Source organism: Dryas octopetala, chromosome 8 (assembly GCF_963921425.1).
Source record: "Dryas octopetala chromosome 8, drDryOcto1.1, whole genome shotgun sequence".
In the NCBI taxonomy this organism is placed as follows: domain Eukaryota; kingdom Viridiplantae; phylum Streptophyta; class Magnoliopsida; order Rosales; family Rosaceae; genus Dryas; species Dryas octopetala.
This window is the reverse complement of record NC_141373.1, coordinates 16059586-16076773: the sequence shown is the minus strand read 5'-3', so window position 1 is coordinate 16076773 and position 17188 is coordinate 16059586. Positions and strand designations below refer to the sequence as shown.

At 38.6% G+C, this 17188-nt stretch overlaps 1 protein-coding gene across 1 annotated transcript; it reads left to right on the top strand.

The window, feature by feature from the left end:
• The first annotated feature begins 1216 nt into the window (after positions 1 to 1216).
• LOC147277619 (uncharacterized) lies at positions 1217 to 12139 on the top strand. Its single transcript, XM_086255673.1, has 5 exons — positions 1217 to 1252; positions 1535 to 1608; positions 8738 to 9075; positions 9149 to 12036; positions 12110 to 12139. The coding sequence occupies exons 1-5, from the start codon at positions 1217 to 1219 to the stop codon at positions 12137 to 12139; spliced, it is 3366 nt and encodes a 1121-aa protein (XP_086111799.1).
• The last annotated feature ends 5049 nt before the right edge of the window (positions 12140 to 17188 follow it).

Sequence of the window (17188 nt, the reverse complement as noted above, 5' to 3'; positions counted from 1 at the left end):
CATTTCCAAACCACACCATCACCTTGAGAGCGTCTCTCTCTAAAGCTTGTCTCTCTATCTCTTTAAAATTCGTCCATTTCTCTCTCTTAAAACTTCTCACTTGTTTCTATCATAATTTCTTCATATTACGTCCGATTCGAGATCTGTTTTCGACCACGCGATCGTGACGCTGAGCCCGACCTTTCTAGATGGTTTCTAGGCCGATACTCTACAGAATAAGGCTTTCATTTTCAAACGCTAAGATAAGGCCCTAAACCTAGTCAAAGTTCTGTTGAATTGTTGTTAGAATTTTCTCATGTTAATTAAATTCTTGTTATGTTTAAATTAGAAAACCAAAATAGTACTGAGGTTTTGCCCGTGGGAAGTCTTCAACCAAGTAACCCAACAACCTAGCTTATTTAAATTTCTAATTATTTAAGTTTTAGTTATTGTCGAAACACTGCCCGACTTTTGTTAATTAATTAACATAATAATGGATTGAGGAAGATATATTAATATCAAACGATGTGCTGTCTAGGCAAGTCCATGAGCAAACAGGCGTTGGACACTGGGCTTGATATCCCCCAGTCTCCCATGCACTTATCTGGGCACATCGTAGGGCATTAACTTATCAACTTCCAAGACTTTATTAAAATAAACTTGAGTAGAAACAAAATAGGAGTTCAGGAATTGAGTCGTTACTCGGTTCCTGAACAAAAGAATCTGACATGACTGTCTGCCTCAGGGTGCAGGGTCATGTTAGATCAAAAACCCAGTAAATACAGAGATTGGTCTTAGTAGACTGGTTTCTGAAATTTTCTGGGAACATGACTGAAAGGAAAGGTCATGCTGAAATTCTGTCAAAAATTACTTTTGACTGAATTATTGTCGAACTTGGACTTTCCTGTTACCCAGAGAAAGAAGTCAGGACATAGGTGTTGTTGGACCGCATTATCAGGTTAAGCTTGGACTCTAGGTAGGGGGAATCCTCACAACATGTCTATGAGACTTTTATTATGTGTATATATGATAATAAATATTGTTGCGTACAAAAATGCATTGTTTTTGCTTGTCATATCGTATGGATTTTCTTGTATTAACTGATTGATGATCTGAGAGTAAAGGGTTGTATTTTTATAACATTGGGTTTGATTCCCTAAACTTTCGGAAGGGATTTGTACGGACGAGCTAGTCGAATGTCTAATAGGGAGGCTGGCTTATGAGGTACTAATCGGAGATGGCTCCTCTCGCTACGGTACCAAACTTTTGCTTGGTAAGCGTAGTTGTTCATTAATGTGTTCGATCATCAGATAAATTTCAATTATTGAGTACTCACAAAACGTTTGCGAAAGATTGCATGTTCATACTCAAGGATTGTGGAAATTCAACTATTTATTGTTGCTTGTTTTTGTGGTGAATCTTTTCCAATTGTTTTTCTCTTCTGGCCATATATCTATATGTTTATATTAACCTACTATTTTCAAACCTAGCCAGGGTTCCCTGAGGGGAAGCTATGAACGTATGTGATGCTTACCCCCTACCTGCTTTCTTGCAGCTATTCCTGGGTTTGACGATCTTGATTGATCAGTTTGGGCGTGGCACTCCTGAATCTTGGTTGGCTTCCGCAAGGTCTCTAGGTCCTTTACCATGTTGTTTTACAACTACCATTGGAACCTTGCTTTCTTTTCTGTTATTGTCATTTTCTTTCCGTTAAAGTTGTAATGTATTTCAAACATCTGTAGTGTGTTGGTTGGGGTTTTTTGTAAAATTTTGTTTAAGGTCTTTTGTGAACTCGTCACCCTAACAGGTTGGCTTTTTAATACAAACTAATTTGAAGTGTGTTTAATTATATCAGATACTGTGTGCAATTTAACTCTGATCCAACCTGTATTCTATCAAACAAAGGGCTTAACTCTTTTTAAGAAATCTTGAGATTATAATGCTCAAGATACAAGTATTATATTCTCGGAAATTCTTAAGATGGGTGCCGCTGTGGCAATCCCAGATTGGGACGTTACATATTCCTCCTAAACCAATTCCTCTATCAGCCATAATATATCCCCGCTAAATCTTCAGCAGTTACTCCCCTTTGAATGGCCTCGTCGAGGACTTCACTGATTTTCGAGTGAATCGTCTTTGTTACAGTCATACACCTAGTGAAGGTCTCACCAGGAATGCCAAATTATGATACCCTAAAAAATCAAGGCAGAGATTGCCGAGATCTCTGACAAAGAAACACTAAAGTCCTAATTAATTGCGGGCGTGCCACTATTCTTAGCTGAGAGGCCGTAATAGAAATTGAATGTATTTAATGATTTGCGCCAAGATTCTAACTTCTAACCAAACAAATGTAAGCGAGCAAGGAACAAGAACTCGCCGAAGGTCCTAGTTGCCTTGATCCTTAAGGACTTTAGTGATCATAGGTTTCTGTGACTGTATGCTCGAAATCGTAAGTGCGAACAATTGTAGCAAAAGTACTTGGGTGAATTACAAAGTAATGGACTTTAATGAAAAAGGTATGGATGATCTGATTATCACAAAACTGAGTAACAATTGAAGTTCTTACAACAAATCTCATAATAAAGAAACATGAAAAATTAATTTTTGAAACTAAGAGAAAATCAATACTAAAGGTTAAGTAAACCCTAGCAAATCTAAGAATAAGAACAAAAGCTGGAAAACTTGAAGAACGCAGAGATGCTTGAAATCTGGGAAATGGTTGAGAAACTTGTAGGTTGTTGTATTTATTGATTTGTTGAATGTGTTGAGAGAGATTTTTTCAATGTTTCTTTATATAGTGATCAACCCTCTAGGATTTAGGAAACCCAAACCCTTTCCTTGTTGTATTTGGACTCCTCTTGTTTATTACTCCACGCCAAAGCCATCCATTCTTGCCTTATTTAGATTTCCTAGTCCACCAAGGACTCTCGGCGAAACTAGACTTAGAATTATACAGCCTCAACCTGGGCCTTGATGCTACGGGATTTGCAAACTCGGCTAACTTAAACATCGATTGGGCTAGCAATTGGGCTTGGTCGTGACTCCGGCCTAGTGCCAATTTAGGGTGTAAACAGTATTTAAATTCACCTAGGGATATAGTGGGTTGGTATATGAAGATACTTTTGATATAAACAGGGATAGAATATTGAATATGATTGGGAAAACTGATTGTCAACATGGAGATTAATTTGTAGTAAACAGGCTAAAGGTATTGGGGAGGATTAGCTTTGGTGAAATCAAATGCTCTGGTGTTTTAATTGCTTGATTTTTCAGAACTTTACTCATCTATTTGTTGTTTTTTTTTTATTAATTCTTAATAAAACTCTCTCAATTCGATTTTTCAAATAAAATTTAGTTTCAATCACCATCGGTATTTAATCAAATTAATCATTCTTCGTGGGAACAATACTCTATTTATCTCTAAACTATTTGCTCAATTCGTTCACTTGCGAAAAATTGGCAACATTAACACTGCCACGTTCCTATTGAGTAAGTCCAACAACCTGCTCATGTAATGAAAATAATAATAAAAGACTAGTGAGCCCATTAAATTAACTAGAATACAATAGAAGACATCAATTTAATTAAGCCAAAGTGGTTAATGAAAATATAAGTTGAGTCCAGTTAATTATGCAACCCCACTTTCTTTAGATAAATTTAAAAACTCAGCTTCACAAATATAATCTCTATTTATTTGTATTAATTTCAATCAAATCAACCATGTACCTCCAAAATAGAAAATTATATCCAATTATCTCAATTTAAATTAAATAAAATGATAACAAATATAAATTTAGAGGTATTTTATGTAATAGTCAAGTGCTCATCACTCCCCTTTATGTATTGGATAAACTCAAAGCGAAGTCCATGAAAAGATCTTGTCGTATCATTAGGAACTGGTAACGGCATATAAAGGCCAATATTTTAAGATTGGCCGTTGAATACCTGACAAGTATAACACTTCCTAATGATATTTCCCACATCTCGCTTCAATTGAGGCCAACAATACCTCTTCTCCAAACTAGCAATAGTTTTGTCTCTACCAAGATGGCCACTTAAGCCTCCACCATGTAAATCTCGAATGAATTAATTTTCTCTTAAGGAAGACTTAGGGATACACAGCTTATTACCACAAAAAAGATAGCCTTCCCTAATAAAGAAATCACTGACAGGTTGTTGTTTGATGCACTTCGCCCATATTTCCTTAAAATCTGCATCTTCCTCATAAAGTTCCTTCAAAAACTGATACCCAATAATTTCTTGAGCTAGAGTTACTAGCAGCTAAGTGTGCCTATTCAAAGCATCTGCGACCCTATTCAAAGTACCAGATTTGTGCTTGATCACAAAAGGGAGGTTTTGCAAAAAAGTAGCCCATCAAATATGCAATTTGTCAATACTTTGATGACTATTGATGAACTTTCAAGCTTGGTGGTCGGTATACAATATGAATTCTCTTTGCATGAATTCTCTTTGTCAATAGTTCTTAGTGATGCCATTTAGGCTAACCAATGCCCCAGTAGCCTTTATGGACATCATTGCTTGCTAAACCCAAGTGCAAGTATCGTGTGGCAATATAACTCGAAAGTCGAGTGTCGAATCCACAAAGAGTAGTGAAAAAGTTCACAGAATTTGCTAAGAGAACTGAAACAAATGACAAAAAAATTAAACAAGCTTTGAGTTGAGAAAAATTCTATAATAAGAAAACACTAAAGTATTAGGGTTCCACCTACAACTTAAATATGCAATCCATTAATTTGATTATTTTTTATAAATCAATTAAGGTACAACCAGAAAGTGCCCCCAATGGGAAGATTTAACAATTATTATTTAGAAAAATATCATAGAAGTAATTTTTCCATAGTGTAATTTGATCAAAATCATAAAAAACACTTTTCAATTTCCTTTAGGATAATTTCAAGCATAACCTGTACCCTTAGATGACAAACTATCAAGAAATAATATCCATTAAAACTATATCAATCTACAAGTTATCCTCAATTATTAAAAGCATGAATGATTTTCTAAATTATAAGAAACGCATGACTAAACCTATGAATTACATCAAACACTCATCAATTAAACCAAAGAGAAAAGCAATATTAAATTAAATCAACCACATAAAAAAATATAATCTTTGAAAACCAAAATTTGAATCAAACTAACAAATTACATAGATAAATTGTAGGTTTTCCCCAAAGCCTTAGCTAGGGAGTTTAGTTCTCCATGACAAAAAAATAAAACCCTAAAAATAAAAGAGAGTTTAGAGAGAGAAGAGAATAAATCGATCGGTATTGCTGGGCTACTCTTTAAATAGGCTCTCGGCAAAAGTTTCTTGTGCATCAGGAAAATTTAGCCGCCACATGTAATCTTTAGATAAATGGAGGGCCCCACTTGATTCCACACGTTGATCTACAAAAAACCAATGGACCTCAACTTCTCACTTCCTTTTTTGCTTCTTTTTGCCCCCTCCTCCAAAGAGACCATGTCTTTGCCTCCAGTCATGGCCTTTTCTTTCCATAATCTTCTCAATGCAAGTGGCGGGCCCACATGTATTTAGATCAACACAAACTTTATCCTTGCCAAAAGAACTCCATCTACATTTAATTAAATCAACCATGTAGTTCATGTTAGGAATGAATTGCCGGGACTTGTCTTCAAACGTCTTCTTTTATTGCTCAAATCATGGCTTTTGCAATTTTATTCAGTCTCTACGTTTCTTTATTTGGACAAAGAAAACATAGCTCAAATAAATTAAAATGATCAGATAAAAATATTTGATAGATAGAAATTAGTCATAACAAATGTGTAATTTGAGCTATTATCACCCCCCCCCCCCAACCAACTTATTGCTAGTCTCTAGCAACTCAAAAATTAACTCTCCAACTCCAAAAACTAGAAACTACATATAAACGAAAACTAACTAACTAAGCCATTTTCGCAGGGATCGCGATTGCATTTAACGTATGCAACAAGCCTTTAAACCCCTAAGTTCCCTTAGAGGACGAGTCATAGTATCGTGAGAAGATGACACCCACAAACATCAAATATCTGGTTATTATTTTCTCAATCAAGACTTAAAAATAATTTCTACACTATATCATTGTCAACAAGAATAACAAATCACAAAAATCAAGATTTTCAATTCATGAATAATTTTAATAGAATGAACACAAAGCCAAAATTTTAAGGTAGCCCAGCTTAAAGTCAAAGTCATTTATAATTGTTTAATAAATTTTTTACTTGTTTCCTTAGGTGTAAGGTGAACAAACACAATTAAGGGGCATCAGATCAATTCCAATCATATTAACCTCCTACTCTTAAGAACAATCAAATTTCCCTACACACAAAAATAAACAAAGCTTTTTTTTTTTTCAATATATATATTTTCCTAATTTGACATCATGTAGACTGTGCAATGTCTAGTTCCCTTAAGCTTTCTAATTAACCCATGTAGCGATCGAGTGTTAGGCCAATGACTCTCAAACCAAAAGGCTTTAAGGCATTAGGTGAAAAGATACCCCAACGGGCTTATTAACTGTTAGGTCCTTAAATGTTTGCATTTTAGGCCCTCTATCTTCATGTATTTAGTACTTAGTCCCTATATTTTATGTTATTTATTTGTGTTTTTCTCTTTTGTAGGTGGAAAGCCCATAGGAATTAAATGGATGCAAATCAGCCCATTTTGAGCTTAAATGAATATTTGCTGTTTAAATGGAAGCCCAAGATCAAGAGAGGGTCCAAGAGTATGAAGAAATGAAAGCCCAACCCAAACCACATAGGAAGTGGCGTGTGTGCTAAGAGAAAAGGGCTGGCCGCACCTTGCAAGGCTTTCCTTCCTAATTGGGCTCTAAAAATCAGATTTGGGATTACCCTAGTTATTTCATTTTAATTCCTGATTTATTGGAGGCCTACTAGGGGAGGAAATCAGCTACATGGAAGAAAAGGGCCAGCTGCACCTTGCGCAAGAGAGAGGGAAGCCTTTGGGCCTTGCGCATACCACTTAAGCCCAAAACCCTAGCTGCCGCATATTCTCTTTGCTCCAAACCCTAGCAGCCGCACCTCCCTAGCTTGGAAAAACCCTAGCTGCTGCACACCCTTATATATACATCTCTTTCTATCATTTTGAGGGGTTCACACACTTGGAAAAAATCAGAAAATAGAGAGAGGGGCTGCTGGAGGCGTGAGCTCTCCTTAGGGTGTTTTCTCTTCTTCTTTTCTTTTCTTGTAATTGTTAGATGATAAACATGATTTCGTGGCTGTTCTTGTTCTCTAGCATGAACTAATCACGTTTTCTAGGGCCTAGGATTCAGCCCTAGGCCGAATATTCATTGGATTGGTGATGTAGTTGCTGTTTGTTAATTCCATGGATTTGATGATTTTGATTTCACTTTTATCATTGTTCTCTATGTGTTTTTAATCCTTGATTGATCACCTAGGGTTATTGCATCTAGAATTTAATCAATTTAGGGTGAGGACAACCAATCAGCCCCTAATACAAGTGATAAACAACTTAGGATTTAGTAATTGGCTGAATTCTAATTGTGTGAAATCAATACTAAAGCATCTAAGGTAGACGCCATGCCTTAGGGTTTTATTTGCATTCATAATCTCATTTGTGTGTTAATGGACCTTGCTGCATTCTTAGGTAGACGCCATGCCTAGGTTGCATTTAGGGTACCAAACTAGGGTAAATGCCATGCACTAGTCTGTACATTTGGGGAATTATGCATTTCATGCTATGCCATAGGTGAATATGCGAATGCATTCATCAATAGGAATTAAAGGTTTCAGAATTTGCACCATGACATTGAATAGGAGGTCTAGTGGTAAAGTCCTAGAGACCTAGTTTCATCATCTATCTATTTTCACAAGATAATTTGCTGTTTTCATACTCTTTGCTAGTCGCACATCTTAGTTTTTGTTTAGATTTAATTTGCTGTTTTCAAGTCATACAAACTCTCTCTCATTCGTGTGTGTGTGTGTGTTTCATTTCAAGTGAGCAGCTGCCCTAGGCGTGACAACTTGGGCAGCCACTCGTGTCTTGTTTTCTTGTTTCTTTTTAGCATTCGGATTATCATTTAAAGATCAACAATAGTCCTCGTGGGATCGACCTTGCTTGCCATCTATATTATATATAGATTCGTGCACTGCGAGTATTTAAATTTAAAACGAACAGTTTTTGGCGCCGTTGCCGGGGACTAGATTTGATCTTTGTGACAATCTTAGTGCGTTCTTTTAGTGTTTTTATTTAGTGATTATTTGATGTTTTCTTTTTCTTAATTTGTTTTCCCTTTGTCCTTGTTCGTGTGCCGTGAGTCATAGTTGTAGGATTGTGTTTTGTTTTTCCTTTTTAAGTTGTTTTGGTTTCTGATTTGGTTTTAGTTGTGCATCTGATTAGGAAGGTAAGTTTAAATTTAAATTCCTTGCCTTATTTGCATGATCTGATTTGGTGATTGTTTCCTAATTAGTTTGGGCTAATTAATTTCCAAGTTAGGTAGGATTGCATCTAATTAGGGAATTTGAATTTGAATTGATTCTTGTTTTAGTTTTCTGATTTGATAATTTCCCTTTTAGTTTATTCACTTTGATTAATTGAGTTTCCTTTTCTGTTTTTATTTTTTTTTTTTCGTTTTATTTTCTGATTTTCGTATTTATTTAATTACATAGTTTATTCATTTCAAAAAAAAAAAGAGTTCGAAAATTTCTTTTCTCTTGTTGTTCAATTGTGGTTCTAACGTGTTTGTCTCTTATTTTGTAGGTACTTGTGCATGTCCCAGCCAGATCCTAACAAGTCAATTGAGGACACTTATTTGGATGAGAGATTAGCCGAAATCAGGTTGTTTTGTGAAAGGAGTAAGGCGGAGTTAGTTCGAGCAGCAACACGTCTACCTTTGCCATCCCCTACACCGTCTCCTACATCTTCATCAAGCTCTCACCAATTTGAAAAAGTTATGGCCGAGGAAGACAACGTGGAACATATGGGGGATCTAGACATCCCGACCATCCCTGCTTCCCCTTCGAGCATTGCCTTGCCACCTGCTGCAAGAAATTATGAGCTCAAATCCTCTCACTTTAATATGCTACCCTCTTTTCATGGTTTACCTAGTGAAGATCCGCTAACTCACCTTAAAGATATATTTAATGCTGTGAGTTTTTTTGCCCTTGACAGGTGTGAATGAGAATCAACTCAAGATGAGGGTGTTTCCTTACACTTTGAAGGATAAAGCTAAGTTTTGGCTGAATTCTTTGAAACCTGGATCACTGAGGACTTGGGATGAAATTGAGAAGAAGTTCCTAGAAAAGTTCTTTTCATCTCAAAAGACGGATATGCTGCGAGATAAGATTATGCAGTTTTCTCAACAAGATGAGTCATTCTCAGAGGCTTGGGAGCGTTTTAATACATTGCTACTTCAATGTCCACATCATGGACTTCCTTTGAACTTATTGATGCGCATATTTTATAAAGGACTAACCCTTGCAAGTAGGAATGCTGTGATTAATTTTTCAGGTGGTTCTATCAGGAATAAGACAGCCCAGGAAGCCTCTGACCTCTATGAAGAGATGGCAAGAGAAACAATGCATTCAGATACTCGAGGTAAGTGCGCTGGTGTTAATGAGGTCAATACTTCTAATAATCTTGCATCTAATGCGCAGATCGCTCGGCTGGAACGCAAGATGGATGTCATACTTGCCCTAAATCAGAAAGCTCCATCATTGGAGGTTTGCGCCATTTGTGCTACACCTGGACATGAAACGATTTCTTGCCCTCATGGTGCCGATTTCCCTGAGTTTGTGCAAGAACAGGCCAACATGCTGAACTCATATAATCAGAGGCCCAGGAATGATCCATTCTCTCCTACTTACAACCCAGGGTGGCGGAATCATCCCAATTTCAGGTGGAGTAATAACCAGAATCAGCAGCAGCCTCAAGGTTCATTTCCACAACATCAGGCACATCAGGGCTATCAACAACAACAGCCTCAGAAGAAGTCCTTGGAAGATTTAATTGCATCCATGGCTCAGAGCACACAGTCTTTCATTCAGAAGTCAGAGACGCATATGCAGAAGACTGATAGGGCCATTGCGAATCTTGAGCAACAAATGGGCCAGTTAGCTACCGCACTGAATCAAAGAGAGCCAGGGAGACTTCCAGGGCAAGTGATCATTAACCCCAAGAACAATGAGCAGGTGAATGCAATTACTCTCAGAGGGGGTAAGATAGTTGGGAAAGAGGAGAAAGAAGTTGTGAAGGAAGGTGTCGAGTCAGAAGATGCACCTGAGATCATAGCCGAACCTGTTAAGGGTACCTTAGACTCTTCTGTGCCATCTTCAGGCAACCATGTGGTAGTTCCCAAGGGGTTTCCCTTACCTCAGGTACAATCTGACCCTTCTAAGTTGACTTCTATACATGCTCCTTTTCCTAGCAGGTTGCAGAAGGCTAAGAAAGAGGACCCTCTGAAGGGTGTTATGGAGATATTCAGGAAGGTGGAGATCAATATTCCCCTTCTAGATGCGATTAAGCAAGTGCCCAGGTATGCAAAGTTCCTCAAGGACTTGTGCACGAACAAGAGGAGGTTCAAGGAGTTCGAGACAGTGAAGGTCTCGGAGGAGGTTTCAGCAGTGCTTCAAAGAAAGCTACCTCCCAAGCTCAAGGACCCAGGCAGTTTCACTATCCCTTGTATCATTGGGGATCGTAGGTTTGAGAAAGCTCTCCTTGATTTAGGTGCTTCTGTGAATTTAATGCCATTTTCTGTGTATGAGACTCTGAATTTAGGTGAGCTGAAGGCGACCTCTGTGAGTATCCAGTTAGCTGATAGATCAGTTAAGTACCCCAGAGGAATTTTGGAAGATGTACTTGTGAGAGTAGATGGATTGATATTGCCGGCTGATTTCCTAGTTTTGGAAATGGAGGCCGTACCTATGTATGAGGCACAATTACCCTTGATACTTGGTCGTCCCTTTATGGCCACTGCAGGTACAAAAATTGATGTGCAACAGGGTACACTAACTATGAATGTGCAGGGACAGACCATTGAGTTCAGAGTGTTTGAGGCACTCAAACTACCCAGTGATGAGCACGAGTGCTTTAGGGTGGATGTTATGGATTTGGTTTGTCAACAGGTGTTTAATGTGACTTGTAGCAGTGATCCGTTGGATAGAGCTTTGATTCATAGCCCTAAGGCTGTGCATGAGGATGAGCAGGTTGAGAACATTTTGGCTCACTTAGAGGCCGTACCCCGCTGTTCAGGTATGTATATTTCTGCTTTTGAGCCTTTACCTGTTTCTGATACAAAACTTGTACCCTCTGTGTTGCAGGCACCTAAGCTAGAGTTGAAGGATTTGCCTGAGCATTTGAAGTATGCTTATCTGGGTGAGGGAAGCACATTACCGGTGATCATTGCTTCCAACCTCAATGCAGAGGAAGAAGAGAAATTGTTGAGAGTGCTAAGAGAGCACAAAACAGCAATTGGGTGGAGTATTGCAGATATCAAGGGAATCAGTCCCTCAAGGTGTATGCACAGGATATTGTTGGAGGATGGAGCCAAGCCGACTAGAGAGGCTCAGCGTAGACTCAACCCAGTGATGAAGGAAGTTGTGCTGAAAGAGGTGCTGAAGTTGCTAGATGTGGGTATTATTTATCCCATATCAGATAGCAAATGGGTGAGTCCAGTACAGGTGGTTCCTAAGAAGTCTGGTGTTACAGTGGTCAGAAATGATGCAAATGAGCTGGTGCCAACTCGAGTACAGACAGGGTGGCGTGTCTGCATAGACTACAGGAAACTTAACTCAGGTACTCGGAAGGACCATTTCCCATTACCTTTTATTGATCAGATGTTGGAACGTCTTGCAGGTCATAGCCATTATTGCTTTCTAGATGGGTATTCAGGCTACAACCAGATAGCTATAGCTCCAGAGGACCAGGAGAAGACGACATTTACCTGTCCCTATGGCACTTTTGCCTACAGGCGCATGCCCTTTGGCTTGTGCAATGCTCCAGGTACTTTTCAGCGATGCATGATGAGCATTTTTTCGGATATGGTGGAGCATATAATAGAGGTATTTATGGATGACTTCAGTGTATTTGGTTCTTCTTATGATAAATGCCTACATAATCTTGCTTTGGTTTTAGAAAGATGCCAGGAATGCAATTTGGTTTTGAATTGGGAGAAGTGCCATTTTATGGTACAACAGGGTATTGTTCTTGGCCATGTCATATCCAGTAGAGGGATAGAGGTGGATAAGGCCAAGGTTGATCTGGTAAGTAATCTTCCACCACCTTTGACAGTTAAAGATGTGAGATCGTTTCTTGGTCATGCAGGTTTTTACAGGCGGTTCATTAAGGATTTTTCCCAGATAGCTCGGCCTTTGAGTAGCTTGTTGGCCAAGGAGGTGCCGTTTGAATTCAATGAGGAATGTCTAGCCGCATTTAATAGATTGAAGACTCTTCTCACATCAGCTCCAGTCATTATGCCTCCTGATTGGAGTTTGCCATTTGAGCTGATGTGCGATGCTTCTGATTATGCTGTGGGAGCTGTGTTAGGGCAGAGAGTGAACAAGATACCACATGTTATCTACTACGCCAGTCGGACTCTCAACGATGCCCAGCTGAATTATTCCACCACAGAGAAGGAGCTTTTGGCTGTCATTTTTGCTTTAGAAAAATTTAGGTCATATCTGATTGGAACTAAAGTGATTGTGTTTTCTGATCATGCAGCGCTTAGGTACCTTCTACAGAAGAAAGATGCGAAGCCCAGGCTGATTAGATGGATTTTGTTGCTCCAGGAGTTTGACCTAGAGATCAAAGATAAGAAGGGCTCAGAGAATGTGGTGGCGGATCACCTTAGTCGATTGGTGCACAGTTCTACTGCACAGGAGGACGTCCTCCCTCTGAATGAGCGATTCCCAGATGAGCAGTTGTTCTCATTGTCTGTTTATGTTCCTTGGTACTCTGATATTGTTAATTATATTGTTACAGGAGAACTTCCAGGTGACATACAGAGAGCTCAAAAGGAGAAGCTCATCAGCACGGCTAAGTATTATATATGGGATGATCCATATCTATTTAAGTGGTGCCCCGACCAGATCATCAGAAGGTGTGTGCCAGAATCTGAGTTTCAGTCTATACTAACTTTTTGCCATTCTGATGCATGTGGAGGACATGGTGGAGCAAAGAAGACGGCTCTAAAAGTGTTGCAGTGTGGTTTTTACTGGCCTAGTTTGTTCAAGGATGCTTATACATTCTGTACCACTTGTGATAGGTGCCAAAAGTTGGGTAACATTTCTTCACGAAATCAAATGCCTCTTAACCCCATTCTTATTGTTGAGATTTTTGATGTCTGGGGCATTGATTTCATGGGCCCATTTCCGTCTTCCAAGGGTTATTTGTATATCTTGCTTGCGGTTGATTATGTGTCGAAATGGGTGGAAGCAATTCCATCCAAGACTAATGATTCTAGAGTTGTCCTCAAATTTCTTAAGGATCATATTTTTGCAAGATTTGGCGCTCCCAGGGCTATTATTAGTGATGGAGGATCTCACTTCAACAACAGGTTATTTGCGGCCTTGCTGAGCAAATATGGTATCAAGCATAAAGTTTCTACACCTTATCACCCCCAGACAAGTGGACAGGCTGAGATCTGTAATAGGGAAATTAAGCAAATTTTGGAGAAGACTGTGAGCCCCTCCCTGAAAGATTGGTCAGATCGCCTCTTAGATGCTTTATGGGCTTATCGTACAGCGTATAAGACTCCCATTGGTATGTCCCCGTACAGGTTGGTTTTTGGTAAGCCATGTCATTTACCTGTCGAATTAGAGCATAAAGCATATTGGGCTATTAAACATTTCAATTTTAAGATGAATGAGGCAGGTGAACATAGGAAGCTACAATTGAGTGAGTTGGAAGAACTCAGGAATGAGGCTTATGAGAGTTCTAGGATTTACAAAGACAAGACTAAGGCCTACCATGACAAGGCCATTTTGAGGAAACATTTCGAAGTGGGTCAGAAAGTCTTGCTTTACAATTCTCGCCTCAGACTCTTTCCAGGTAAACTTCGTTCTCGATGGTATGGTCCATTTACTGTTACTAATGTTTACCCTTATGGTGCAGTGGAGGTCTGCAATCCAAAGACAAAGAATACATTCAAGGTGAATGGCCATCGACTTAAGCATTACTTGGAGGCTAATATGGAGCGTTCGGAGGAGAACATGCTCTTGGAGGATCCTGTTCCATTAGCATGATGTCCTGCCATGTCTGGCTGAAGACTCTAAACTTAGCGCTGATTGGGAGGCAACCCAACATTTGGAGAGAAGAAACATTGCCCTATGGCTGTTTGCATGGATATCAGGGAGTTCTTAACCTTGTGCTTTCCTTTAGTTGTGGTCTGTTTTTAGGTCATTAGAGTATTTGTCTTCCTAACTTGAATGATTCATTGCATGCTTAGTTCGAAACATTGAGGACAATGTTTCATTTAAGTTTGGGGGAAGAGTTTTAGGTTTAGGTTTTGAGATTTTCGTTCAAATTTTTGAAAAATACCAAAAATATTTTTGTTTTTATGGCCTTTAGGTTCCTGTCCGCCACTATGATGAATTGCAAATGCTTTGATCTTGCATACTTTGGTCGAATTGATGAAACTGGTTCATTTGATTGTTCTTTTGACATGTAACTCATTTTGAGCATATTTAAGCTATCTTTGTGTGGATTACAATGCTGGTATAGTTTAGACTGAAAATGATTGCATGCTTGTATGATCTAGGCTTCTAGTGAAACTTATATACCCCTTGTGAGATTCGAGCCTTAATGCTTCTGTTTTGAGGGTTATATACTAATACTCCATGCGTTCATTGAATATCTAGAGTTTGCATGATCTCATTATCTTTCACTTGATCAAATGCTTGAAATGTGCATCATTTTAAATCAAATGATAGAACTTCCATCTCAATTTAATTGAAGCATGTTGTAACTACATGGAACCTAGGAAATGATTTAGGCCTTCTTTGTCTCGTTTGTGCCATTCTAGCCATCCTTTTTGTGTTCATTTATACCCCTAGTTGCCTTGTTGAGCCTTGTCAGCCTTTTTTGTTTCTTAACCATGTTACCCGTGCCAACCCCTAGTTTGGGGGAAGTACCCTTCCATTGTGCGTATCTACCCAAACTTAAGGGATTGTAGAGAACTGGTTTATGATAATTGTTCATTTGTGCGCAAGGCTTGAGAACAATGTGAAAAAGAAAAGAAAAGGAATTGAATATGTTGCTGTGCCCAAAAGAAAATAGAATAGAAAGAAAAAAAAAGAAAAAGAAAAAAAAAAAAGAAAAGAAAAGAAAGTGAAAAGGGTAGGCATGTGTATCACAAGTGTGCAAATTCAAGAATGCAAGCCTTGTTGCCAAAGTGTATAAGAATGAAATGACAACGTAAAACCTGATTCTCTATGGTTCCCTTAAGTCTTTGTGTTTTCCATACCTTTCTTGTTAAAACCCTTCACCGTTAGCCCCATTACAACCCTTATGTAAAAGTCCTATATGATCTTAGGTGAAGTGTAGTCTTAATGTGGAGATTAGATGGGATGGAAGCATATTGTATTTTGATTTGATTTCGGGTATTTGGTATCTTTCATGAGATCATTATTCTTTCACTTGTGCTTTCGTTCTTACATATATGTGAGTAATTTGAATTTGTATGCATAAACTCGCTCACATATGCCTTTTGAGGGAATCACTATTTAACCAATATCTCAGTGCTTTATTTGAGAGTGACTATCTTTGTGAGAATTGAAGTGACACTAGTTGCTTGTGATTACTCAAGTTGCTTGAAAGTTCAGATTGAGAACTATGTTGATATTGTCTTACGCACATGATGCTTTAACTTGTTGATTGTGAGTTAATGTTGGCATTTGGTAATCTCTGGAACTAGTATGTAATCTATTTGACTGAGTTATGCATGATCAAGCATACCTGAGATTTTTGGTGGACGGTTAGGTTGTTTTTGGAGTCTTAGTGTAGTTTTGTTTTGTTTTGCTAGGGACTAGCAAATGTTAAGTTTGGGGGAATTTGTTAGGTCCTTAAATGTTTGCATTTTAGGCCCTCTATCTTCATGTATTTAGTACTTAGTCCCTATATTTTATGTTATTTATTTGTGTTTTTCTCTTTTGTAGGTGGAAAGCCCATAGGAATTAAATGGATGCAAATCAGCCCATTTTGAGCTTAAATGAATATTTGCTGTTTAAATGGAAGCCCAAGATCAAGAGAGGGTCCAAGAGCATGAAGAAATGAAAGCCCAACCCAAACCACATAGGAAGTGGCGTGTGTGCTAAGAGAAAAGGGCTGGCCGCACCTTGCAAGGCTTTCCTTCCTAATTGGGCTCTAAAAATCAGATTTGGGATTACCCTAGTTATTTCATTTTAATTCCTGATTTATTGGAGGCCTACTAGGGGAGGAAATCAGCTACATGGAAGAAAAGGGCCAGCTGCACCTTGCGCAAGAGAGAGGGAAGCCTTTGGGCCTTGCGCATACCACTTAAGCCCAAAACCCTAGCTGCCGCATATTCTCTTTGCTCCAAACCCTAGCAGCCGCACCTCCCTAGCTTGGAAAAACCCTAGCTGCTGCACACCCTTATATATACATCTCTTTCTATCATTTTGAGGGGTTCACACACTTGGAAAAAATCAGAAAATAGAGAGAGGGGCTGCTGGAGGCGTGAGCTCTCCTTGGGGTGTTTTCTCTTCTTCTTTTCTTTTCTTGTAATTGTTAGATGATAAACATGATTTCGTGGCTGTTCTTGTTCTCTAGCATGAACTAATCACGTTTTCTAGGGCCTAGGATTCAGCCCTAGGCCGAATATTCATTGGATTGGTGATGTAGTTGCTGTTTGTTAATTCCATGGATTTGATGATTTTGATTTCACTTTTATCATTGTTCTCTATGTGTTTTTAATCCTTGATTGATCACCTAGGGTTATTGCATCTAGAATTTAATCAATTTAGGGTGAGGACAACCAATCAGCCCCTAATACAAGTGATAAACAACTTAGGATTTAGTAATTGGCTGAATTCTAATTGTGTGAAATCAATACTAAAGCATCTAAGGTAGACGCCATGCCTTAGGGTTTTATTTGCATTCATAATCTCATTTGTGTGTTAATGGACCTTGCTGCATTCTTAGGTAGACGCCATGCCTAGGTTGCATTTAGGGTACCAAACTAGGGTAAATGCCATG